The 18,046-nt window shown below is 48.1% G+C and overlaps 2 protein-coding genes across 2 annotated transcripts; both read right to left on the minus strand.

The window, feature by feature from the left end:
* Nucleotides 1–100: 100 nt before the first annotated feature.
* On the minus strand, nucleotides 101–1,488 carry FTL (ferritin light chain). The gene is made up of 4 exons (XM_007492681.3): nucleotides 1,042–1,488; nucleotides 630–776; nucleotides 407–532; nucleotides 101–323 (listed from the first exon to the last, which is right to left on the minus strand). The coding sequence occupies exons 1-4, from the start codon at nucleotides 1,147–1,149 to the stop codon at nucleotides 174–176; spliced, it is 531 nt and encodes a 176-aa protein (XP_007492743.1). The 5' UTR covers nucleotides 1,150–1,488; the 3' UTR covers nucleotides 101–173.
* Nucleotides 1,489–2,501: 1,013 nt separating this feature from the next.
* Nucleotides 2,502–4,195, minus strand: BAX (BCL2 associated X, apoptosis regulator). Its single transcript, XM_007492680.3, has 6 exons — nucleotides 4,008–4,195; nucleotides 3,764–3,815; nucleotides 3,516–3,680; nucleotides 3,167–3,302; nucleotides 2,985–3,089; nucleotides 2,502–2,856 (listed from the first exon to the last, which is right to left on the minus strand). Exons 1-6 carry the CDS (start codon nucleotides 4,048–4,050, stop codon nucleotides 2,755–2,757), a joined length of 603 nt encoding a protein of 200 aa, XP_007492742.1. The 5' UTR covers nucleotides 4,051–4,195; the 3' UTR covers nucleotides 2,502–2,754.
* Nucleotides 4,196–18,046: the final 13,851 nt, after the last annotated feature.

The raw sequence follows: 18,046 nt of genomic DNA on the forward strand, positions 1-18,046 counted from the left end.
ATCTGGCCAGCGGCTGTAGTCAAAGGCTTAGGATCTGATCTGGAGCCCCAGGCAGGACTATAAACAGGGGCGTTGCCCAGCCCAAGGAAGAACACACAGGTCGGGTGGCACCCCACTGAGGGCAAACTAATGAGCTTTATTTGGGGGCACTGCACCCCTTTGCTTAAGCCCCCCTAGTCGTCATTCAGGCTCAGTCTCTCAAACAGGTACTCGCCCAGGCCGCCCTGGCTTTGCACATGACCCAGGGAGGTCAGGTGGTCACCCAGACGCTTCAGCAGCTTCGCCTCCTCCTCCAGATAGTGGCTTTCCAGGAAGTCACAGAGCTATGAGAGATAAGAGCCCATGAGCGGGATGGAGGGAAAAGGGGGGTGGGGCACCCTGCCAGGCCCGCCTCTGGGCTACTTACGTGAGGATCCCCCTGGCTGGAAGCCAGGGCGTGCAGTTTCAGGAGGGTCTGGTTCAGGCCCTTTTCCAGGTTGAGGGCGGACTCAATGGCATCTCTGCTGCCGCCCCACTCATCTTGGGCAGGTTTCTGAGGAGAAGACAGGAGTTAGAAGCAGGAGTGCCCAAGGAACTTCACTACCCAAAAGCCCTTGGGGGCCCCTGAGGCTGGTAGTCCAGCTACCTACCACCACAGCTTGGAGGTGCACGCGGCCTCCACGTTGGTTCTGGAGGCGGAGGAGGCGCTCAGCGGCCTCGCGCTTCTCCCGGGACAGTTCCCGGAAAAAGCTCGACATCTTGGCCAGAGCGACATCGTCCCGGTCGAAATAGAAACCCTAGGGTAAACAAAGCGGTGGGTGGCAGGGAAGGAGGGGATGCGCGCCTGCGCGCCAACTCCAGCCACCCCCGCGATTTTTCCTCCCTGACTAAACAAGAACAAAGGGCGCGCGGCAGAGGAACAGGAGCTTCGTAGGAACGAGGGGCGCGCGCGGGGCTCGGGCATGCGCAGTCCTGGTGGGTGCTGGGCGCAAGGGCCCTGGCCGCGGGGCCCAAGGTGGCGCGCAGGCCGAGGAATTAGGGGAAGGGCGTCCCGAGCCTCACCAGGGACAGGTAGGTGTAGGAGGCCTGCAGGAAGAGGTTGGCCAGGCGGTTGACAGCGGCCTCGGCCTCGGGGGAGTAGTTCTGGCGGATCTGGGATGTGGAACTCATGGCACCGACGGCGGAGAGGGGGTTGGTCCCGGATGCTAGTGGCAGCTGGTCCCGGAAGCTGGTGACGGCTGGAGCCCCAGGGGATGGTGGGCTGCAGGAAGACGAGAGGTTCCGGATAGGTTCCGTCCAAACACTGTTGAAGCAAGAACCAGATCCGGGAAACGCGGTGTAAAGCAGTAGCCCGGGGCCGAGTTCTTATAGCTCCATATATGGGGCGGGGCGAGGGCGGGGCCTGCGGGCCACAGTCCAATCCCGAAGCGCAGAGCGAGAATCCGGGGAACAGGCAGCCAATGGAGGAGCTCGGGCTGCTCCGGACTAGAGGCGGGAAAGCGGGGAGAGGGACTGCGCGCGCGCTAGAGGGGGGGGAGGAGGGGGACGGTCACGTGCGGGTCCGGGCCAAGTTCAGACCTCCAGAGGGGCGGGGTGAACGAAAGGATTGATGGGGCTGGCCAGACGGACTCTGTAGGGCTGCTCTTCCCCCTCCACCTTTAAATGGTCCCTTATGGGACCAAATGGAAACCGAGACCCAGAATGTCGGGAACTGTCCGAAAGTAGACAGTGGGCACCGGGGGCCGAACTTGAACACAGACCCTGGGTCTCTGCTGTAGCCATGGCCCCAGGACCGTGGGGAATGAGGGGTTTCTGGATCTAGCCCCGGGCTGTTGTTGATGTGTTCGGGATGGAGGGGGGGGTGAGCTGAGTCATGCTGAGCTCAGGACAGAGGGGACAGTGCTGAGTCATGCCCAGCGCAGCTGGGGGGGGTGTGTGACTCCTCATTAGTAGGAACTTCCCCTTGTGTGGGGACGCTGATCCGATGGAGGGGAGAGATGGCCTCCTCCTCCCAGGCTGCCGGCCGGTCTGCCCTATGTAGCACTCGGTGTATCATAGGCGCAGCTGTGGCTTTGCTGTCTCCCCATTAGAATGGGAGCTCGCACTCTTATCTCCTTGCCTCAGCAGAGTGCCTAGCTCACAGGAAGCCTTAACAGGTGTTTGTTGATTGGCTGCCTGACCCCTCAATTCTTCCTGGTAGTTGCTGTGTCTGGCCTCTGGGAGCCCCCAGAATCTCCCCAGTTTTCTTCCGCTGCCTCTAAGCTGGGTCAGTGGGGGCTTCGGTTTATCCATTCACCAACTCCCCCACTCAGCCCTAGCAGGGACCTTCCTGCACGGCCTTTGACCAGAGCCAGGCCCCACCTTCCTGCCCCAGCCACACGGGAGCCAGGTGCCAACAGGGAAGTGAACTGGTCCAGGCCCAGATGCAGGAAAAGCTCCTGGCCTCACCCTGCCTGCTTTTACAGAAGGGGAAACTGAGGCCTGGACCCCAGGAGCACAGTAACAGAAGCACCTCGGCAAAACCTGCTCCAAAGCTGATGTTTATTGGCCAAGGTTAACACTCGTGGCACCACCCCTTAGCCCAAACATCCTTTGGGGCACTACCAGAGGCCCTGGGACACTCCCCAAAATAATTACAAAAGTAAGAAAAATGTGCCTCCCTCTCTCCCTCCCCTCCCCTCCCCCCACGTTGGAAAACCCATAATTTAGCCTAAAAACAGACAGTCCAAAGAGAGCCCGCATGAGGGTGGGGGCAGCCAGGCCCCCAAGCCCTCCCTAGGACATCTTCCAGATGGTAAGGGAAGCGGTGAGGATGCCAGCCACGAAGATGGTCACTGTCTGCCAAGTTGGTGTCCCGAAGTAAGAGAGGAGGCCGTCCTGCGGGGAGAGGCCTCGAGATTACCAGGAAGTCGAGGGCCAAGAGGGAAGGGGAGGGGGGCCGCCAGCACTTGGGGTCACTGGGAGGCCAAAGGAAGGAGGGAAGAGGGGGTGGGGCGGGTGCTCACCCAGCCACCCTGTTCCTGGATCCAGGTGAGCAGCCGTTCTCTCAAGAAATCTAGGGTCCAGCCCACTATGGTTCGGATCAGCTCCGGGACCTTGGTGCAAAGCGCCTGGGGGCGTGAGTGAGGGGTTAGGCGGAGAGGCGCGGCCCACCCTGGCCCCGCCCCCCGCCCCCATCCACACGCACCTTGAGCACCAGCTTGCTGGCAAAATAGAAGAGGGCCACCACCCGCCCCCAGTTGAAGTTCCCATCGGAAAACATCTCGGCTGCCACTCGGAAGAACACCTCCCGGGGGGAGTCGGTCTCCACCGCGGCGATCATCCTGGGGCGAGGGGGGGGGACACTGAAGGGGGCCCGGGGGACTGAGATGGGGAGTGGGGCGGGGCTGGAGGGGGAGCAACGTGGAGAGGGGCCCTGGGGGGGTACCACTCCAGGAGGGCTAGGCAGAGGGGGCGGGGCAAGGCTGGGGGGCAACGTTCGAGCTCCGGAGGCCACAGGGGGCGGTAGCATTGAGGGGGCCCCAGGGGCCAGCTACCTCTGAAGCTCCATGTTGCTGTCCAGCTCGTCCCCGATCCTCCGCAGGCACTCGGTAAGCCGCTTGGTCCTGGGGTCTGAAGGCAGCGGGGCCGAGTCCCCCATGGAGTCCAGGAGCAGCTCGGGGGCACCCCCCGCCACTCGGCCCGCCCGGTCCTGGATAAACCTGTAGGTAGAGGAGGGGGCGCTGAGCCCCCCGGGTCCCTCGCTCGGGCCCGGCCCCGCCCCAGCCCGGGACTCCCCGCTCACCCCTGCAGCAGCACGGCTCCGGTCCTCATGATCTGCTCCGAGCTTGTGGCCCCTGCGGAAGGAAGACGCGAGGGTCGAGGGACGGCCCGGCCCCGACTCGCTCCCTCCCTATCCGGCGGCAAGTCCGGGCAGGCCCCAACCTGGGCAGGGGCCGGAGGCTGGACCCCGGCAAGGAGCCACCGAGCCCCGACCCCGCGGCCTGTCCTCGCTTCTCCTTGGCCCCACTGCCCCAGCGCGTCCGTACCCAGATCACCCCCGCCTCGCGGCTGCTCTCCGGAGCCGTCCATCGCTCCACTGCCTCCGCTGCCGCCGCCTGTGGCCGGGCGCGCCCGGGAGGCAAAAGCGTCCCTTTGGTCCCGCCCACCGTCCGTCACGTGACGAGCCCGGCCCCATCCCTGCCCGCGCACCGCCCCTATCACGTGACACGCCCGGCCCCTGGTAAGCAAACTTCGCACGTGTCTATGGAAGCCCCGCCCCTTTCGGGCTCCCGCGCTTTCCTCTTAAAGGGGTCGCATCTTTGTTCGCTGTCACCGCCCCCTCTCACCCCTTTCGCAGGTTCCCAGAGAAGCCCACACGCGGGGACCGGGTACAGTACAATCCGTGTGCTTCCCACTAGCATCCCACAAGTGCCTTAAGTGGGCCAGGTGCTGGGCCACCCCCCCCCCCCCCCCCGTGGGGCTAACATTCCCAAGTTAGCTCCCAGCCCGGCTATTCTGCCCTTGTGGCCAGGCCGGGCTCGTTCTCCTCTGTACACCAGGCATGCAATAGGCGAATAATAAACGCTGGAGGTGCCCGGAGGGGAAAGGTTACGAAGAACCCATATTTTCCCAGAAGCCAGGATGCCACCAGAAGACTTCTGCGGGGACCAAAGGCCCTGCCCCGATCTGCACTCGGACCCTGAACCTCCAGGTCTGGTCAGGAGGATGGACCTTCCAGGACCCCGAAGGCCCTTCCATTGGGAGGGGGAGGCGGGAATTGGCCCAGGGACCCCAGCTCAGAGCAACAGCCCAACGCAGCGTTGGGAGAATGCAGCAAAGATGACGTCAAGGAGAGCTAGATAACAAACTCCTGGAAACTGAAGGAGATAATCCTAAAGAAGGATAGCCATAGAAACCATAGATAACTTCACTAAAGAGAATGATGCTGACCCTGAGACAAAATACCAACGTTTATGGGATGTAACCAAGGGGGGAGGGGTGTATATCACTAAAGGCTTACATTAATTAAACAGAGAGAGCAGATCAATAAGGAATTGGCCATGCAAGTGGAAAAAGAACAATTAAAAATCTCTGTTTCAACATCAAATTGAAAATCTTGAAAATCAAAGGAGAGATGAGCAAAAGTGAAAGTAAAAAACCCAGTGAATTAATGAAACTAGGAGCTGTTTTTATGAAAAAAATCAATAAAATCGATACGCCTTTGAATGGCTCCTCATAGATTGATTGAAAAGAAAACCAATGAAGAGGAAATGAAAGCAATTATTAGGAGCTATTTTGCCAAATTATGTGCCAATAAGTGTGACAATCTAAGTGAAACAGATGAATATTTACAAAAATATAAATTGCCCAGATAAATAGAAGAGGAAATAGAATACTTAAATAACGTTGACTTAAGAAAAGAAATTGAATGAGTCATCCCTGAACTCCCTAAGGACCCAGATGGATTCACAATTGAATGCTACCAAAAATGTAAAGAATAAATTAGTTCCAACACTGTATAAGCTTTGTGGGGAAATAAGCAAAGGAGTCCTACTAAATTCCTTTTCTAAAAAGGGCTCTGATACTTAAACCAGGAAGCCCTAAAACAGAGAAAGAAAACTATAGACCAATTTCTCTAATGAATATTGATGCAAAAATTTTAAATAAAATACTAGCAAGGAGATAACAGCAATCTGTCACAAGGATCATATAGTATAACCCAGTCAGCAAAAAGAATAACTTCATTAAATTAGCTTAAGCTGGATTATAATCATTGTTTCAATTAAGCCCTTTTTCATATAATCCAATAAATTCTAGTTGAAAGTTGATGAGTTATAACTGTTGATTTAATAGCAAGTGATAGTTTCAGTTGTTCCTTGACTGTGAAAGTTACCATAAGTCATTCAATCGAATAGTAAGGATAATTAAGTACATATGAATATTGATCTTTATAATCTCTGACCTTGAGAGGGATGGCAGACCTTACAAACACCCACAGGCCATAGTGTTGCTTGAGTCTGTTAACAAATACCTGAAGTCTTGCCACAGCATCTTGGGACACACGGAAAGATGACCTTAAAATTACACCCCAAGATCTGGTACAGAAACAGTTGAGTTCTAGTACAAAGCCTAAGCTTCTTGGTGCAAAGACCAAACTTTCTATGGCTTTATCATGTTCTCGTTGTCCTTCTGTGATCTATCTTATCAGATCACATACATCTAGATGGGGAAACCTGGGCAAAAAGTGTACCTCCTCACCCCTTTGGGAAATGAAAGTCTTTTACATAAACTCTCTTCCTGTAATGTCTTTTTGAATCTATAAATATCTGTCAACTACAATGATCAGGGTTTCGGGGCATGCTGGGTGTGTAAACCTCTGACTGAGTGTGACTTGCAAGCTCACAATAAAGTCTGATCAACTCAGATCTATGTTCAGGCTCTTTCTGAACATGGGATTTACACCAGGAATGCAGGGCTGGTTTAATATTGGGGAAACTATCTATCGGCATGATTGAGCATATCAATAACAAAAGCAGCGACCACCTAATTGATGCAGAAGAAGCTTTTGACACTGGAGAGCATAGGAATAAATGGAGCATTCTTTGAAAAGATAAGCAGTATCTCTCTCTGACTATCTGCAAACATTCTCTCCCTAAAAGCTAGAAGCCTTCCCAGTAAAATCAGGGATGCAGCAAGGATGCTTGTTATCAGCACTGTTATTCAGTATTGGACTGGGGATGCTGCCTATATTCACAAGAGAAGAAAAAGAAACTGAAAGAATTAGAATAAGCAACAAGGAACCAAAACTATCGCTCTGAATGTGCCAGAAAAGGAAAAGGACTGTGGTTGAAGGGGGTGTGAGAAAACTGTGACCCTGATATACTGTTGGTGGAGCTGTGTCCTGAGCTATCCATTCTGGAGAGCGATTGGGAACCATGCCCCAAAGGGTATGTACTGTACATAGCCTATGACCCAGCTATGCCACTGTTAGGTCTATATTCCAAAGATGTGGGGGTTAGGGTGGGGAGGAAGGATCTATATGTAAATATATATATATATATATATATATATAGTAGCTCATTTTAGGGTAGCAAAGCATTGGAAATTGAAGTGGTGCCCATCATTGGGGAATGGCTGAATGAGTTATGTTTGTGATAAGATCCTATTGTGCTATAAAAAGTGATGAGTAGTTGGAGGGGTGGTGGAAATTTGGCGACACTAATACATTGTTGGTGGAGTTGTGAACAGAAACAACCACTCCAGAGAGCAATTTGGAGCCATACCCAAAGGGCTATTAAATTGTGCATACCCAGCAATACTACTACTAGGTCTATATCCCAAAGAGATCAAGGAGAGGAGAAAAGGACCTACTTATGCCAAATATTTCTAGCAGCTCTTTTTGTGATGGTAAAGAATTAGAAACTGAAGGGTTGTCCATCAGTGAGGGAATGACTGAACAAGTTGTAGTATGTATACTTGCAGTGGAACCCTGCTGTACCATAAGAAATGACAAACAAGAGGTTCACATAAAATCCTGGAAAGACTTGGATAAACTAATACAAAGTGAAGTGAGCAGAAGCAAGAGAACTTTGTATACAGTAACAGCAATAATGCATGATCAACTGTGAATGACAGCTATTATCAACAAGACAAGGATCCAAGACACCTCCAAGGGACTCCAAGGGTAAAACAGGCTATTCATTGCCTTAGAAGGAACTGAGGAAGTCTGAATGCAGATTGAAGCAAACCATTTTCTACTTTATTTCCTTCATGAGTTTTTTTCCCTAATATAAATGATATGTCTTCTTTCATAACATGATAAATGTAGAAATCTGTATTATATGATAACATATATTACATCATATTGCCTGCCATCTTGGGGAGCGGAAAGGGGAAGAAGGGAGGGAAAGATCATGGATTGCAAAATGTCAGAAAACAATTTTTAAAATTCTGTTTCCATGTAATGGGGGAATATAATAATTTTGTTTTTTTTTTAATATTTTTTAATTTTTCCTGTGGTTACATGATTCATGTTGTCCCTCTCCCGTCTCCCTTCCCTCCTCCCAGAGTTAGCAAGGAATTCCACTGGATTATACATGTATTATCACTCAAAACCTATTTTCATATTATTCATTTTTGTAATAGAATAATCTTTTAAACTAAAAATAAACTTAAAAATAAAAATAAACAGATAGTTTTCTTTTATGTTTCCGTTCCCACAGTTCTTTCTCTGGATGTGGATAGTATCCTTTCTTATAAGTCCCTCAGAATTGTCCTGGATCATTGCTGATAGTAGCAAAGTCAATCATATTTGATCGTCCCACAATGTTTCAATTACTGTGTGAAATGTTCTTATTTCACTTTGCAGCAGTTCATGCAGATCTTTCTAGTTCTTATAGAAATTAAGCAGTTCATCATTCCTTTATAACACAATCGTATTCCAGCACCATTATATATCACAGTTTGTTCAGTCATTGGGGGAATATTATAATAGTAATAATAATAATAATAGAAATGATGAACAAGGTAGTTTCAGAAAAACCTGGAAAAACCTTCATGAACTGATGCAAAGTGAAATAAGCAGAACCAAAACACTACACAATACTAGCAGCATTGTCTGATGATCAACTGTAAGAGACTTAGCTCTTCTCAGCAATACAATGATCCCAGACAAGTCCAAAGAAATGCATCTGTCTCCAGAGAAAGAAGTGATGGAGCATGAAGGCAGATGGAAGCAGACTTTTTTTTTCACCTTACTTTTCTTCTGCATTGTTTGCATGTGTGTGTGTGTGTGTGTGTGTGTGTGTGTGTGTGTGTGTGTGAGAGAGAGAGAGAGAGAGAGAGAGAGAGAGAGAGAGATCTGTATTTCCTTTTACCATATGGCTACTATGGAAATATATTGTGTATGACTGCATTTGTGTGGCCTATATTAAATTACTTGCCTTCTCAAGGATGGTGGGAGGGAGAGAGAAAGAGAATCCAGAACCCAAAATTCTTAAGAATTAATGTTAAAATTGTTTTTGCATGGAATTGGGCATTTATAAATAAATATATGTATGTATATATATATATATATATGTATATATAATTTAGAGAGAGGGAGTGATTAGAAAAAGAAGAAAAGGAAGCTAATCTAGGGGAGGGAGCACCAGCCCCATGGCAGATCAGAAAAGACAATTGTGTGGAGAAAGGAGTCAGCAGGGGACCTAAGCAGGGTTGGGAATGAAACCAGGGATTGATTCTGAGGAGGGAGAGAGAGATGGGCTGGGAGGTGACCCTTTGGTTGTGAAGGCAGCTCCTTGAGGGCAGGGAATATTTTCTGCTTTTCTTGGCATCCCTGGCTCTTAGGAGGAGACCTGGCATACAGTAGATACTTCATTCATGTTTATTAAGAGACTAAGGAAGGCAGCTGATTCTGCTTTGGGGATGCTTTTCAAGGTTAGGTGGTTTTCCCTGATCTCAAGCCTAAATCTGCCTTTCAGTAACTTCCAGCAGCTGCTCCTAGATGGGAAGAAAGTCAGCTAGGTGGGGCTGCGGCCATCAGGCAATCTAAACCTCAACCTCAACCTACCCCGATTTTACAGGAGGGTAAACTGAGACCTGGAGTAAGGTACTGACTCTTTAAGACCACACAGCTACATTAAGCATAACCCTTGCCCCAGATTCACCCACTAAAGCTTAGGCCTCTCCTTCAAGTCTTGAATCCCAGTACCAAGTTCTGGGTTCCCAGCTTGACAAACAAGCTCCTGGACAGGCCAGAACCGAAGGCCCCAGTGGCCCCAAGGGCTCCATCTCTGGAGGAGCAGCACAAGTCCCAGCCAGTCCTCTGAACCCCCACTGGCCAGTGTGGGGTTGAGCTCTAGCCTTTCCCAGTTGTTTATCTCCACAATAATGTTGTCATTACCCTATATATGTCACTCTCCTGGCTCTGCTCAGCACCTTCCCTCAGCCAAGGGCTGTGTCCTGTAAACCTTAAAATTTCTTAGACTTGTGAATGTTGGAAATTTCACCATTGGAATGTGAACCCCATTGGCAAGGGAGGTTCCTCCTCCTCCTCCCTTCTTAAGATTACTTTAGGACAGAAACCTTTTGCTGAACAATGGAAAGGGCTGCAGCATAGATCAAAATTTAATTATTCCAATCTCCACCCTACTCAGGGTAACAGGATTTAGGAAGGGCTGCAGCAAAGGATCAAGATTTAATTATTTGAGAATATGACCTTCAACAGACATGTGCAAAGCCACAGACCTCTGGGCGGTCCTGGGTTAAGGTAGAGCCACCATTGGCACAGGGAAGACATGGACAGTGATTGGTAGATGTGAGAACTGAGGGGAGGGAACTTGGTGGTTTTCCTTAAAGATAGCAGGGTCTGAGGTTGTGCTCGGAGAAGCTTGCTTGGAAGGAAGCTGGAGGTGGAGGCCCCTGAGACTGTTTCTCCATTTTGGTCATGTGAGTGATAGGGACTGATCTCTTTTCTTTGCCTCAGCTATCTAAGGGCTTGGGCCTTTTGGCCCAGCCTAAACAGAGGGGGTATTTAAGCCCTATTCCCTTCTCTCCCCTTTCTCTCTCCCTCTCTCTCTCTCTCTCTAATTCCTTTCTTCCTCCTTTTCTTTGTTTCCCTTTAAAACATATATAGCTGTTTTTCACAATTCTTCAAGGTCCATATCTGACTATCTTGGGCATTGTGTTCTAAAATAATTCTTAATTGCTTTGCAAGAGTTATTTACAAAGATCCTTCTAACTTGTCTTAAGCTACTCTCTTTAGTTAGATCCCAATCTAAGTATCTGTCCCCAAACTCCATTATTCTATCCATAAATCTGGAGGGTGATTCTTCTTCCTTTTGCTTATTTTTTTCCAGTTCCATCCACTTATCTGTACTGTCTGCACATTCCTTCATTGCCGTGAGGATGGCCTCTCTACAACGGTATAGTTGTAGATAATCCTCAGGATTGTTATAGTCCCATTCGGGATCCTGAGATGGCCAATGTGCTGCATTACGCCCCTGGGTTTTGTTGACATGAGCAATTATTTTATTTTTTTCACGTTCACTTAAAAAAGCCTGTAGTAAGTTCTCAACGTCCTTGTAAGATGGATTATACTGAAAAAATATGTCTCCCATCTTTTTTGTTACTTGAAAAGGATCTTGTTCATATGTGGGGATATTTCATGTAAATTCATTTATTTCTTGGGGAGTAAACGGTATCCTATGTCTTAAAGTCACCACATCCCCATTCCGTCCTATTTCAGGTACTTCTCTTAGAGGAAACAGGCCTCTAGTTGAATTTTGTACCTGTGGGTCAGTTTGACAAGGACAGGTTTCTCTAGGAGGACAAGATCTCCTTTGCGTTGAAATTTGGTTTTCTGTAGGAGAGGGAACATGAAAAACTGGGATTGCAGAGGAAGGGTTTTGGGGATTAAATTCAGTCAAGATTTGCACTGCATGAGAAAAGCAGTCTGTTAACTGGGCTATAGGGAAGGTGTTTTCCATCTCTATTTCAGGGGAGGAAATTTCCTCATTCAAAGGTTCAGAAACAGGTCTGTTTCTGGTAGAGTGGGTGTTTGCCAATTGATCTTGTAAGAAACTTTTTAGATCTTCTAATTGGGCTTGCATTTTATCCTCAATTTTTCCCATTTTATCCTCAATTTTTCCTATTTTATCTTCAATATTTTCTATTTTATCCTCATTTTTTCTATTTTATCCTCAATATTTTCTATTTTATCCTCAATATTTTCTATTTTATCCTCAATATTTTCTATTTTATCCTCATTTTTTTCTATTTTATCCTCAATTTTTTTTATTTTAGCATCTCTAAATATAGTATTGAGGAGTACAAAAATGACAGTACCTATTAATATAAAAATTTGGAGGTATCCTGCATTCCTCAATGCCCCTAATTCTTCAGCTGCCATATAATTGTCAAAGAATGTAGTACTCATTTTTATATATATATTTTGTAATTTCACAAAACACGTGGGGAGCAGGGCAAAGCAACAAACTTTCCACAGGGGTTTTTTTTTAATCCAGGAAGTTGTTCCTTAAGGGAAAGGATATTTAGAAACAGCTCTTCCAGCCAGGACTTTAGGGTCCTGTTGCTGAGATTTAAAACAGCTGTTTTCTATCTAACTATCAGAGTCACACAGCTGGGAAGTATCCAAGGTCCGATTTGAACCCAGGACCTTCTGTCTCTAGGCCTGGCTCTTTATCCACTATGCTACTTGGCTGGCCCTTAAGATTAAAGGGAAGAAAAAGAAAAACTGCTGATTCCAATTTAACTTAAGGAGAAAAGAGAAGAGAGAAAAAATTTTTTCTACTCACGTGTTCTAGCAGCTGTGTCTTTAAGCCAAGTTTGTTGTTAAAAGGGACTAAGTGGTGAGACGGTAGAGTAAAAAGGCAAGGAATTTCAGAAGTTTATTGAGGGAATTCTTTAGACTCCCATGTGGTCAGCCACAATGTGACAAGGAAATCACTTTAAAAGACTGATATATATATTTTAAGGTCGCCAAGGAATTCAGCTATGTAATTCCTAAATGAAAACTCAAGTCAGCAGTCAACCTTTTATGGAGTTTAATTACAAACAGGAGGAAGAAAGGTATTAGAGATAGAGAGAGAGAGGGAGAGAGAAAGGGGAGAGAAGGGAATAGGGCTTAAATACCCCCTCTGTTTAGGCTGGGCCAAAAGGCCCAAGCCCTTAGATAGCTGAGGCAAAGAAAAGAGATCAGTCCCTATCACTCACATGACCAAAATGGAGAAACAGTCTCAGGGGCCTCCACCTCCAGCTTCCTTCCAAGCAAGCTTCTCCGAGCACAACCTCAGACCCTGCTATCTTTAAGGAAAACCACCAAGTTCCCTCCCCTCAGTTCTCACATCTACCAATCACTGTCCATGTCTTCCCTGTGCCAATGGTGGCTCTACCTTAACCCAGGACCGCCCAGAGGTCTGTGGCTTTGCACATGTCTGTTGAAGGTCATATTCTCAAATAATTAAATCTTGATCCTTTGCTGCAGCCCTTCCTAAATCCTGTTACCCTGAGTAGGGTGGAGATTGGAATAATTAAATTTTGATCTATGCTGCAGCCCTTCCTAAATCCTGTTACCCTGAGTAGGGTGGAGATTGGAATAATTAAATTTTGATCTATGCTGCAGCCCTTCCTAAATCCTGTTACCCTGAGTAGGGTGGAGATTGGAATATTTAAATTTTGATCTATGCTGCAGCCCTTTCCATTGTTCAGCAAAAGGTTTCTGTCCTAAAGTAATCTTAAGAAGGGAGGAGGAGGAACCTCCCTTGCCAATGGGGTTCACATTCCAATGGTAAAATTTCCAACATTCACAAGTCTAAGAAATTTTAAGGTTTACAGTCCTAACCCCAGGACTGACCAAGAATCTTCTCCAAGTCATCTCTCCCTGCCTGGGAGTCTTGTCTTAGAGACCCTAAAAATGCCCTGAGGGAACTGGACTGAGGAGATTAGTGAGAGCTATTAAGGTTAAATTTAATGGTTGGACTTAAATTATATGAAATAACGTGGTCGCCAAAATTATTATATTTCAAGTCAGAAGTTTCTTTACCAAAATAGAGGGGAAACAATAAAGTAGATAAATGTGAAAGAGGTTAGAGAAAATACCTATCCTAGTCCTCATCCAGGAGGGCCAATAGTGAGTAACCATGTGGCCTCCTCCAAGATGGAAGCTAGTCTCTTAGGAAACTAGGAAAGGAGTCAGCCTTTTCTCTCACCCAACCAAGTAGTCCAGGAGTCTAAGTTGAAGTCATGATCCAAGTCACAATCAGTGAAATTCCCTTGAAGACTATCTCCAGGAGACTCAACTTCACCAGACTGCCCCAGCCCAAGGATTTCATGGCTTTTATGGTGTCCCTGCCCCTCTTCACAGAGGCCAATCACAGTTTCCATATTGTGCAGCCCTGCCCAGGAGCAGTGTCTGTGGAATTGATTTCTCACCTCTAAAGGTATTAACTCTCCTCCTAGGATTCACATGTTTCTGAGTTGTCACCCAGTTTGGCATGTGGGTTGCAGATCTCCCCCAGTTAAGTTTAAGTAGGGGTGTCTTCCTTTTGGAGGTGTAAGTAAGTGTAAGTAAGTAAGTCCTGTAGTAAGTTTGTGGACTTCCCTTATTTTAGGGTTAAGTATAGGATAGGAGAGTTAATCCTGTCCTCACAATCTAGTGAGGTACTAAGTAGGGGTACTTAAGTTAGTGTTAACCAAAGTTTTAACTCCAACTAGGCAAAGAGAACAAAGTATTCCCTTTTCACAAGTATAAACTCAGAATAGACAAAGAGAACCAAGAATTTCTTTTCACAGAGCTCACCCATGGGCAGGCAAATCCAAGCTCCTCAGAGGGGCATCATCTCCCAGACCAGCACCCCCTTCCTGTGGTCAGCCCACTCCCCACATTCATCATCCCTGTGGAGATGTGATCTGATGACTACTATTGAAAAAACCAACTAACCTACTGCCTTACTGGGCAGCCAGGTGGTTCAGCAGATTGAGAACCAGGTCTGGAGATAGGAGGTCCTGGGTTAAAATGTGATCTCGGACACTTTGTAGCTATGTGACCCTGGGCAAGTCACTTCACCCCCATTGCCTAACATTTCTGTCTTAGAACCAGGACTCAGTATCAATTCCAAGACAAAAGGTAAGGCAGAAGATGAGTGAGGGCTAGACAATGAGGGTAAAGTGACTTGCCCAGGGTCACACAACCACTTAGCAGTTTTCTACTATTAAACTCATTGAAATAATTTTAAAAGGTTTTACCTTCTGTCTTGGAGTCAATTCTATGAGCTGTAAAGGATATGAAATCGGGATTAATAAAAAGTGCCTGGGTGAGGGTCAGCTTGATGGCTCAGTGGATGGAGAGCCAGGCTGACAGACAGGAGGTCCTGGGTTCAAATGTGGCCTCAGACACTTCCTATTTATGTGACCTTGGGCAAGTCACTTCACCCCCATTGCCTAGCTCTTACTGCTCTTCTGCTTTAGAACCAATACATAGTATTGATTCTAAGACAGTAGGTGAGGGTTTTAAAAAGAGAAAAGAAAAAGTGCCTGGATTTGAGATGGTGTTTCTTGTTCAAGGAAACATTTTGAGGCTTGTGCACCAGGACTTAAGAGTAAGTACAAGGCAGGCAGCTAGGTGTCTCAGTGGATTGAGAGTCAGACCCAGAGACTGGAGGTTCTGGGTTCAAATTTGATCTCAGATGCTTTGTAGCTGTGTGATCCTGGGCAAGTCACTTGACCCCAATTACCTACCTCTTCTTACTTTACCACTCTTCTGCTTTATATCAATTCTAAGACAGAAGGTAATGGTTGTGTGTGTGTGTGTGTGTGTGTGTGTGTGTGTGTGTGTTTTAAGAGTACTTGAGTGGGGCTGGGGGCAGGCAAAGGGTAGGAAGACTAGATGTGAAGGGAGTTGGGCAGGTTATTAAGAACTTGAATGCCATTTGCGTTTCAATTTGATCCAGGAGGTAACAGGGAGTCACTGGGAGTGTTTGAGGGAGAGGGGAGGGTGGCATAGTCAGAGCTGGAAATGCACGTGAGGTACCACCTCACACCTCTCAGATTGGCCAGGCTGACATTAAAGGAAAATGATAAATGTCGTCGGAGGGGACAAGCCCAAATTGGGACGCTGATGCCCTCCTGGTGGAGTTCTGGACTGATCGAACAGTTCTGGAGAGCGATTCGGAGCTGTGCCAAAGACTATAAAACTGGGCCCACCCGGCGATCCAGCACGACCACTGCTCATCCCGAAGAGATTTTTTAAAAGGGAGGGACGAGGACCCACGTGAACAAAGATATCTGGAGCTGCCCTTTGGGTGGCAGCAAAGAATTGGTAGCCCAAGGGCTGCCCGTCAGCTGGGGGATGGCTGAACCCACGGCGGTACACGGTGCTGACGGAATGCTGTTGTACGATTCAGAAAGGGCTCGAAAACCTCCATGACGTGATGCGGACTGAAATGAGCAGAACCTGAGAGCAGGCGCACTGCAAGGGCAATCTTGGGGCACGATCAGCCGTACGAGGGCCCAGACAGACCGCTGCCCACCTCCAGAGAAGGAGCCGCTGGAGCCGCAGCCAGAGCCAAGCAGACTCTCCTCTCCGGACGGCTACGGCGTTGGTTTTCCCTCGCAACAAGGACCAGTTTTGCACGGTGCTCCACAATACAGGTGCCATCTGTGAGGGGGAGAGGAAGGGAGGGAGGGAAAGAGGCAGACCATCTGGATCTTGCAACTTCAGAAAACACACGTGGAAAATTGCTATTCCAAGGATGGAAAGTCAAATATCTTTGGATAAAGCAGAAAAACGAAGCTCTCTGACACCCTCGTAGAGGAGAGGCGAGAGAAGGGACCCTCCTGCCAGGCAGGCCCACCGGCAGGCTCCTGCAGTAGTCCAGTGGGGAGGGGATGAGGAAGAGACAAGGGAAATCTACAGGCCTTGGAAACAGACTGCCTATGAGCGAAGGGTCTCGCCTGCTCCATTGGTTGGCTGCTAGAATAAATAGGAAGAGGGGAGGGCTTCCGGGAAGGCGCATGGCTTGGGTTTAACGTTTCCTGGGGACATCCAGTTCAAGATGTCTTCTAGGAAGCCAGAGCAGGGAGCCTGGAGACCGGAGAAAGGTCAGAGCTGGACGAGAGATCTCAGAATCGTCAGTCTGGAGATGATCCTCCGACCCTGGGGAGCTGGAGAGGTGGCCCATCGAGGTATTCTAGAAGGAGAAGAGAAGAGGGCCCATGGCAAAGCTCTGGGGGATCCCCGATCGGTGCGGTGACCCGGGCGAACATCCAGCAGTGGAGACGGAGGAATGGCCACTTCGGAGACCGGGGGAGAGCGGTGCCCAGAAAACCTAGATTCAAGGGAGAGTGGCGATGAAAAGACAGTGAGTGACAGCGGCGAAGGCTGCAGAGAGATCAGGAAGGAGGAGGGAGAAAAGAGAGAATGAAGCGAAATGAGGGGATGATAGAGGGGGCAGTCTGCTAGAGAAAGGATGGGGGGGGGGGTGTGTATACAATTTGTTTAGCCATCCTCCACATTGACTTGCACCTATTTTGTTTCTAGGTCTTCCCTGCTATGAAATGGGCTGTTAGAAATCTGTTTGCCTACATGGGTATTCTACTCTTATCTTTGCTTTTCTTGAGGCATTTGCTTAACAATGCTTATTATCAATGGTCAAAAGGACAGATGAATCATTTTCCTATAACTCCAAAATGTTTTCCAGAATGGCAACACCAATTTAGCGCTCCACCGATAATGTATGAGCATTCCTGTCTTCTCAAAGACAGTTCAATCTCTCTCACGTTGTCTGACATCTTTGACAACCTGATGGGTTTGAGGTGAATTTTTTTTTTTAAACCCTTACCTAGCGTCTTGGAGTCAGTACTGTGTATTGGCTCCAAGGCAGAAGAGAGGTAAGGGCTAGGCAATGGGGGTCAAGTGACTTGCCCAGGGTCACCCAGCTGGGAAGTGTCTGAGGCCAGATTTGAACCTAAGACCTCCCATCTCTAGGCCTGCCTCTCAATCCACTGAGCTACCCAGCTGCCCCCTATTTTTTTTAAACCCTTTCCTCCTGTCTTTGAATTCAACTCAGTATCAATTCCAGGGCAGACCAGGGGTAAAGACCGAGGTTAAGTGACTCACTCAAGAGCACAAAGCCAAGAAGTTGTCTGAGGCCAGATTTGTACCCAGGTCCTTCCAGCTCCAGGCCTGGCACTCTACCCATCGTCGTGCCAGCCAGCTGCCCTGGGTTTGAGGTAAAACATTCATTTGTACTTCTTGCTATTCCTGACTGGGAGCATTCTTTCATGTGGTAGTTGAAACCTTGTATTTATTTGGAAAACTTCCTGTTTACATTCTCCATCTACCTAATGGATTGGGGAATGGCTCCAGCCTGGGGAATGCTCAGGGATCCCTTTGTATCATGGAATCCCAGAATGTGACTCTTGGATGGTGGACTTTTCTCCGGATGCTGGAGGCAGATTCCGCCCCCCCCCCCCCAAAACTGTTTCTCTCATTTGAACCGCCTCAATTTTATCAGTTCAAAAGCTTTTCCCTTTTCTAGGATCTCAATGATCCTGACTGCATTGA

Source organism: Monodelphis domestica, chromosome 4, assembly GCF_027887165.1.
Source record: "Monodelphis domestica isolate mMonDom1 chromosome 4, mMonDom1.pri, whole genome shotgun sequence".
Lineage (NCBI taxonomy): Eukaryota > Metazoa > Chordata > Mammalia > Didelphimorphia > Didelphidae > Monodelphis > Monodelphis domestica.

Excerpts from the sequence above, each read along its gene's own strand:
- FTL (XM_007492681.3), bottom strand. The coding sequence starts at position 1,149 with ATGAGTTCCACATCCCAGATCCGCCAGAACTACTCCCCCGAGGCCGAG. Across the intron at positions 777-1,041 it reads CCTACACCTACCTGTCCCTG|GGTTTCTATTTCGACCGGGA; the intron begins GTGAGGCTCGGG and ends TGTTTACCCTAG. Across the intron at positions 324-406 it reads CCAGCCAGGGGGATCCTCAC|CTCTGTGACTTCCTGGAAAG; the intron begins GTAAGTAGCCCA and ends TATCTCTCATAG.
- BAX (XM_007492680.3), bottom strand. The coding sequence starts at position 4,050 with ATGGACGGCTCCGGAGAGCAGCCGCGAGGCGGGGGTGATCTGG. Across the intron at positions 3,816-4,007 it reads GCGAGGCGGGGGTGATCTGG|GGGCCACAAGCTCGGAGCAG; the intron begins GTACGGACGCGC and ends TTCCTTCCGCAG. Across the intron at positions 3,090-3,166 it reads CCAGCAAGCTGGTGCTCAAG|GCGCTTTGCACCAAGGTCCC; the intron begins GTGCGTGTGGAT and ends TCACGCCCCCAG.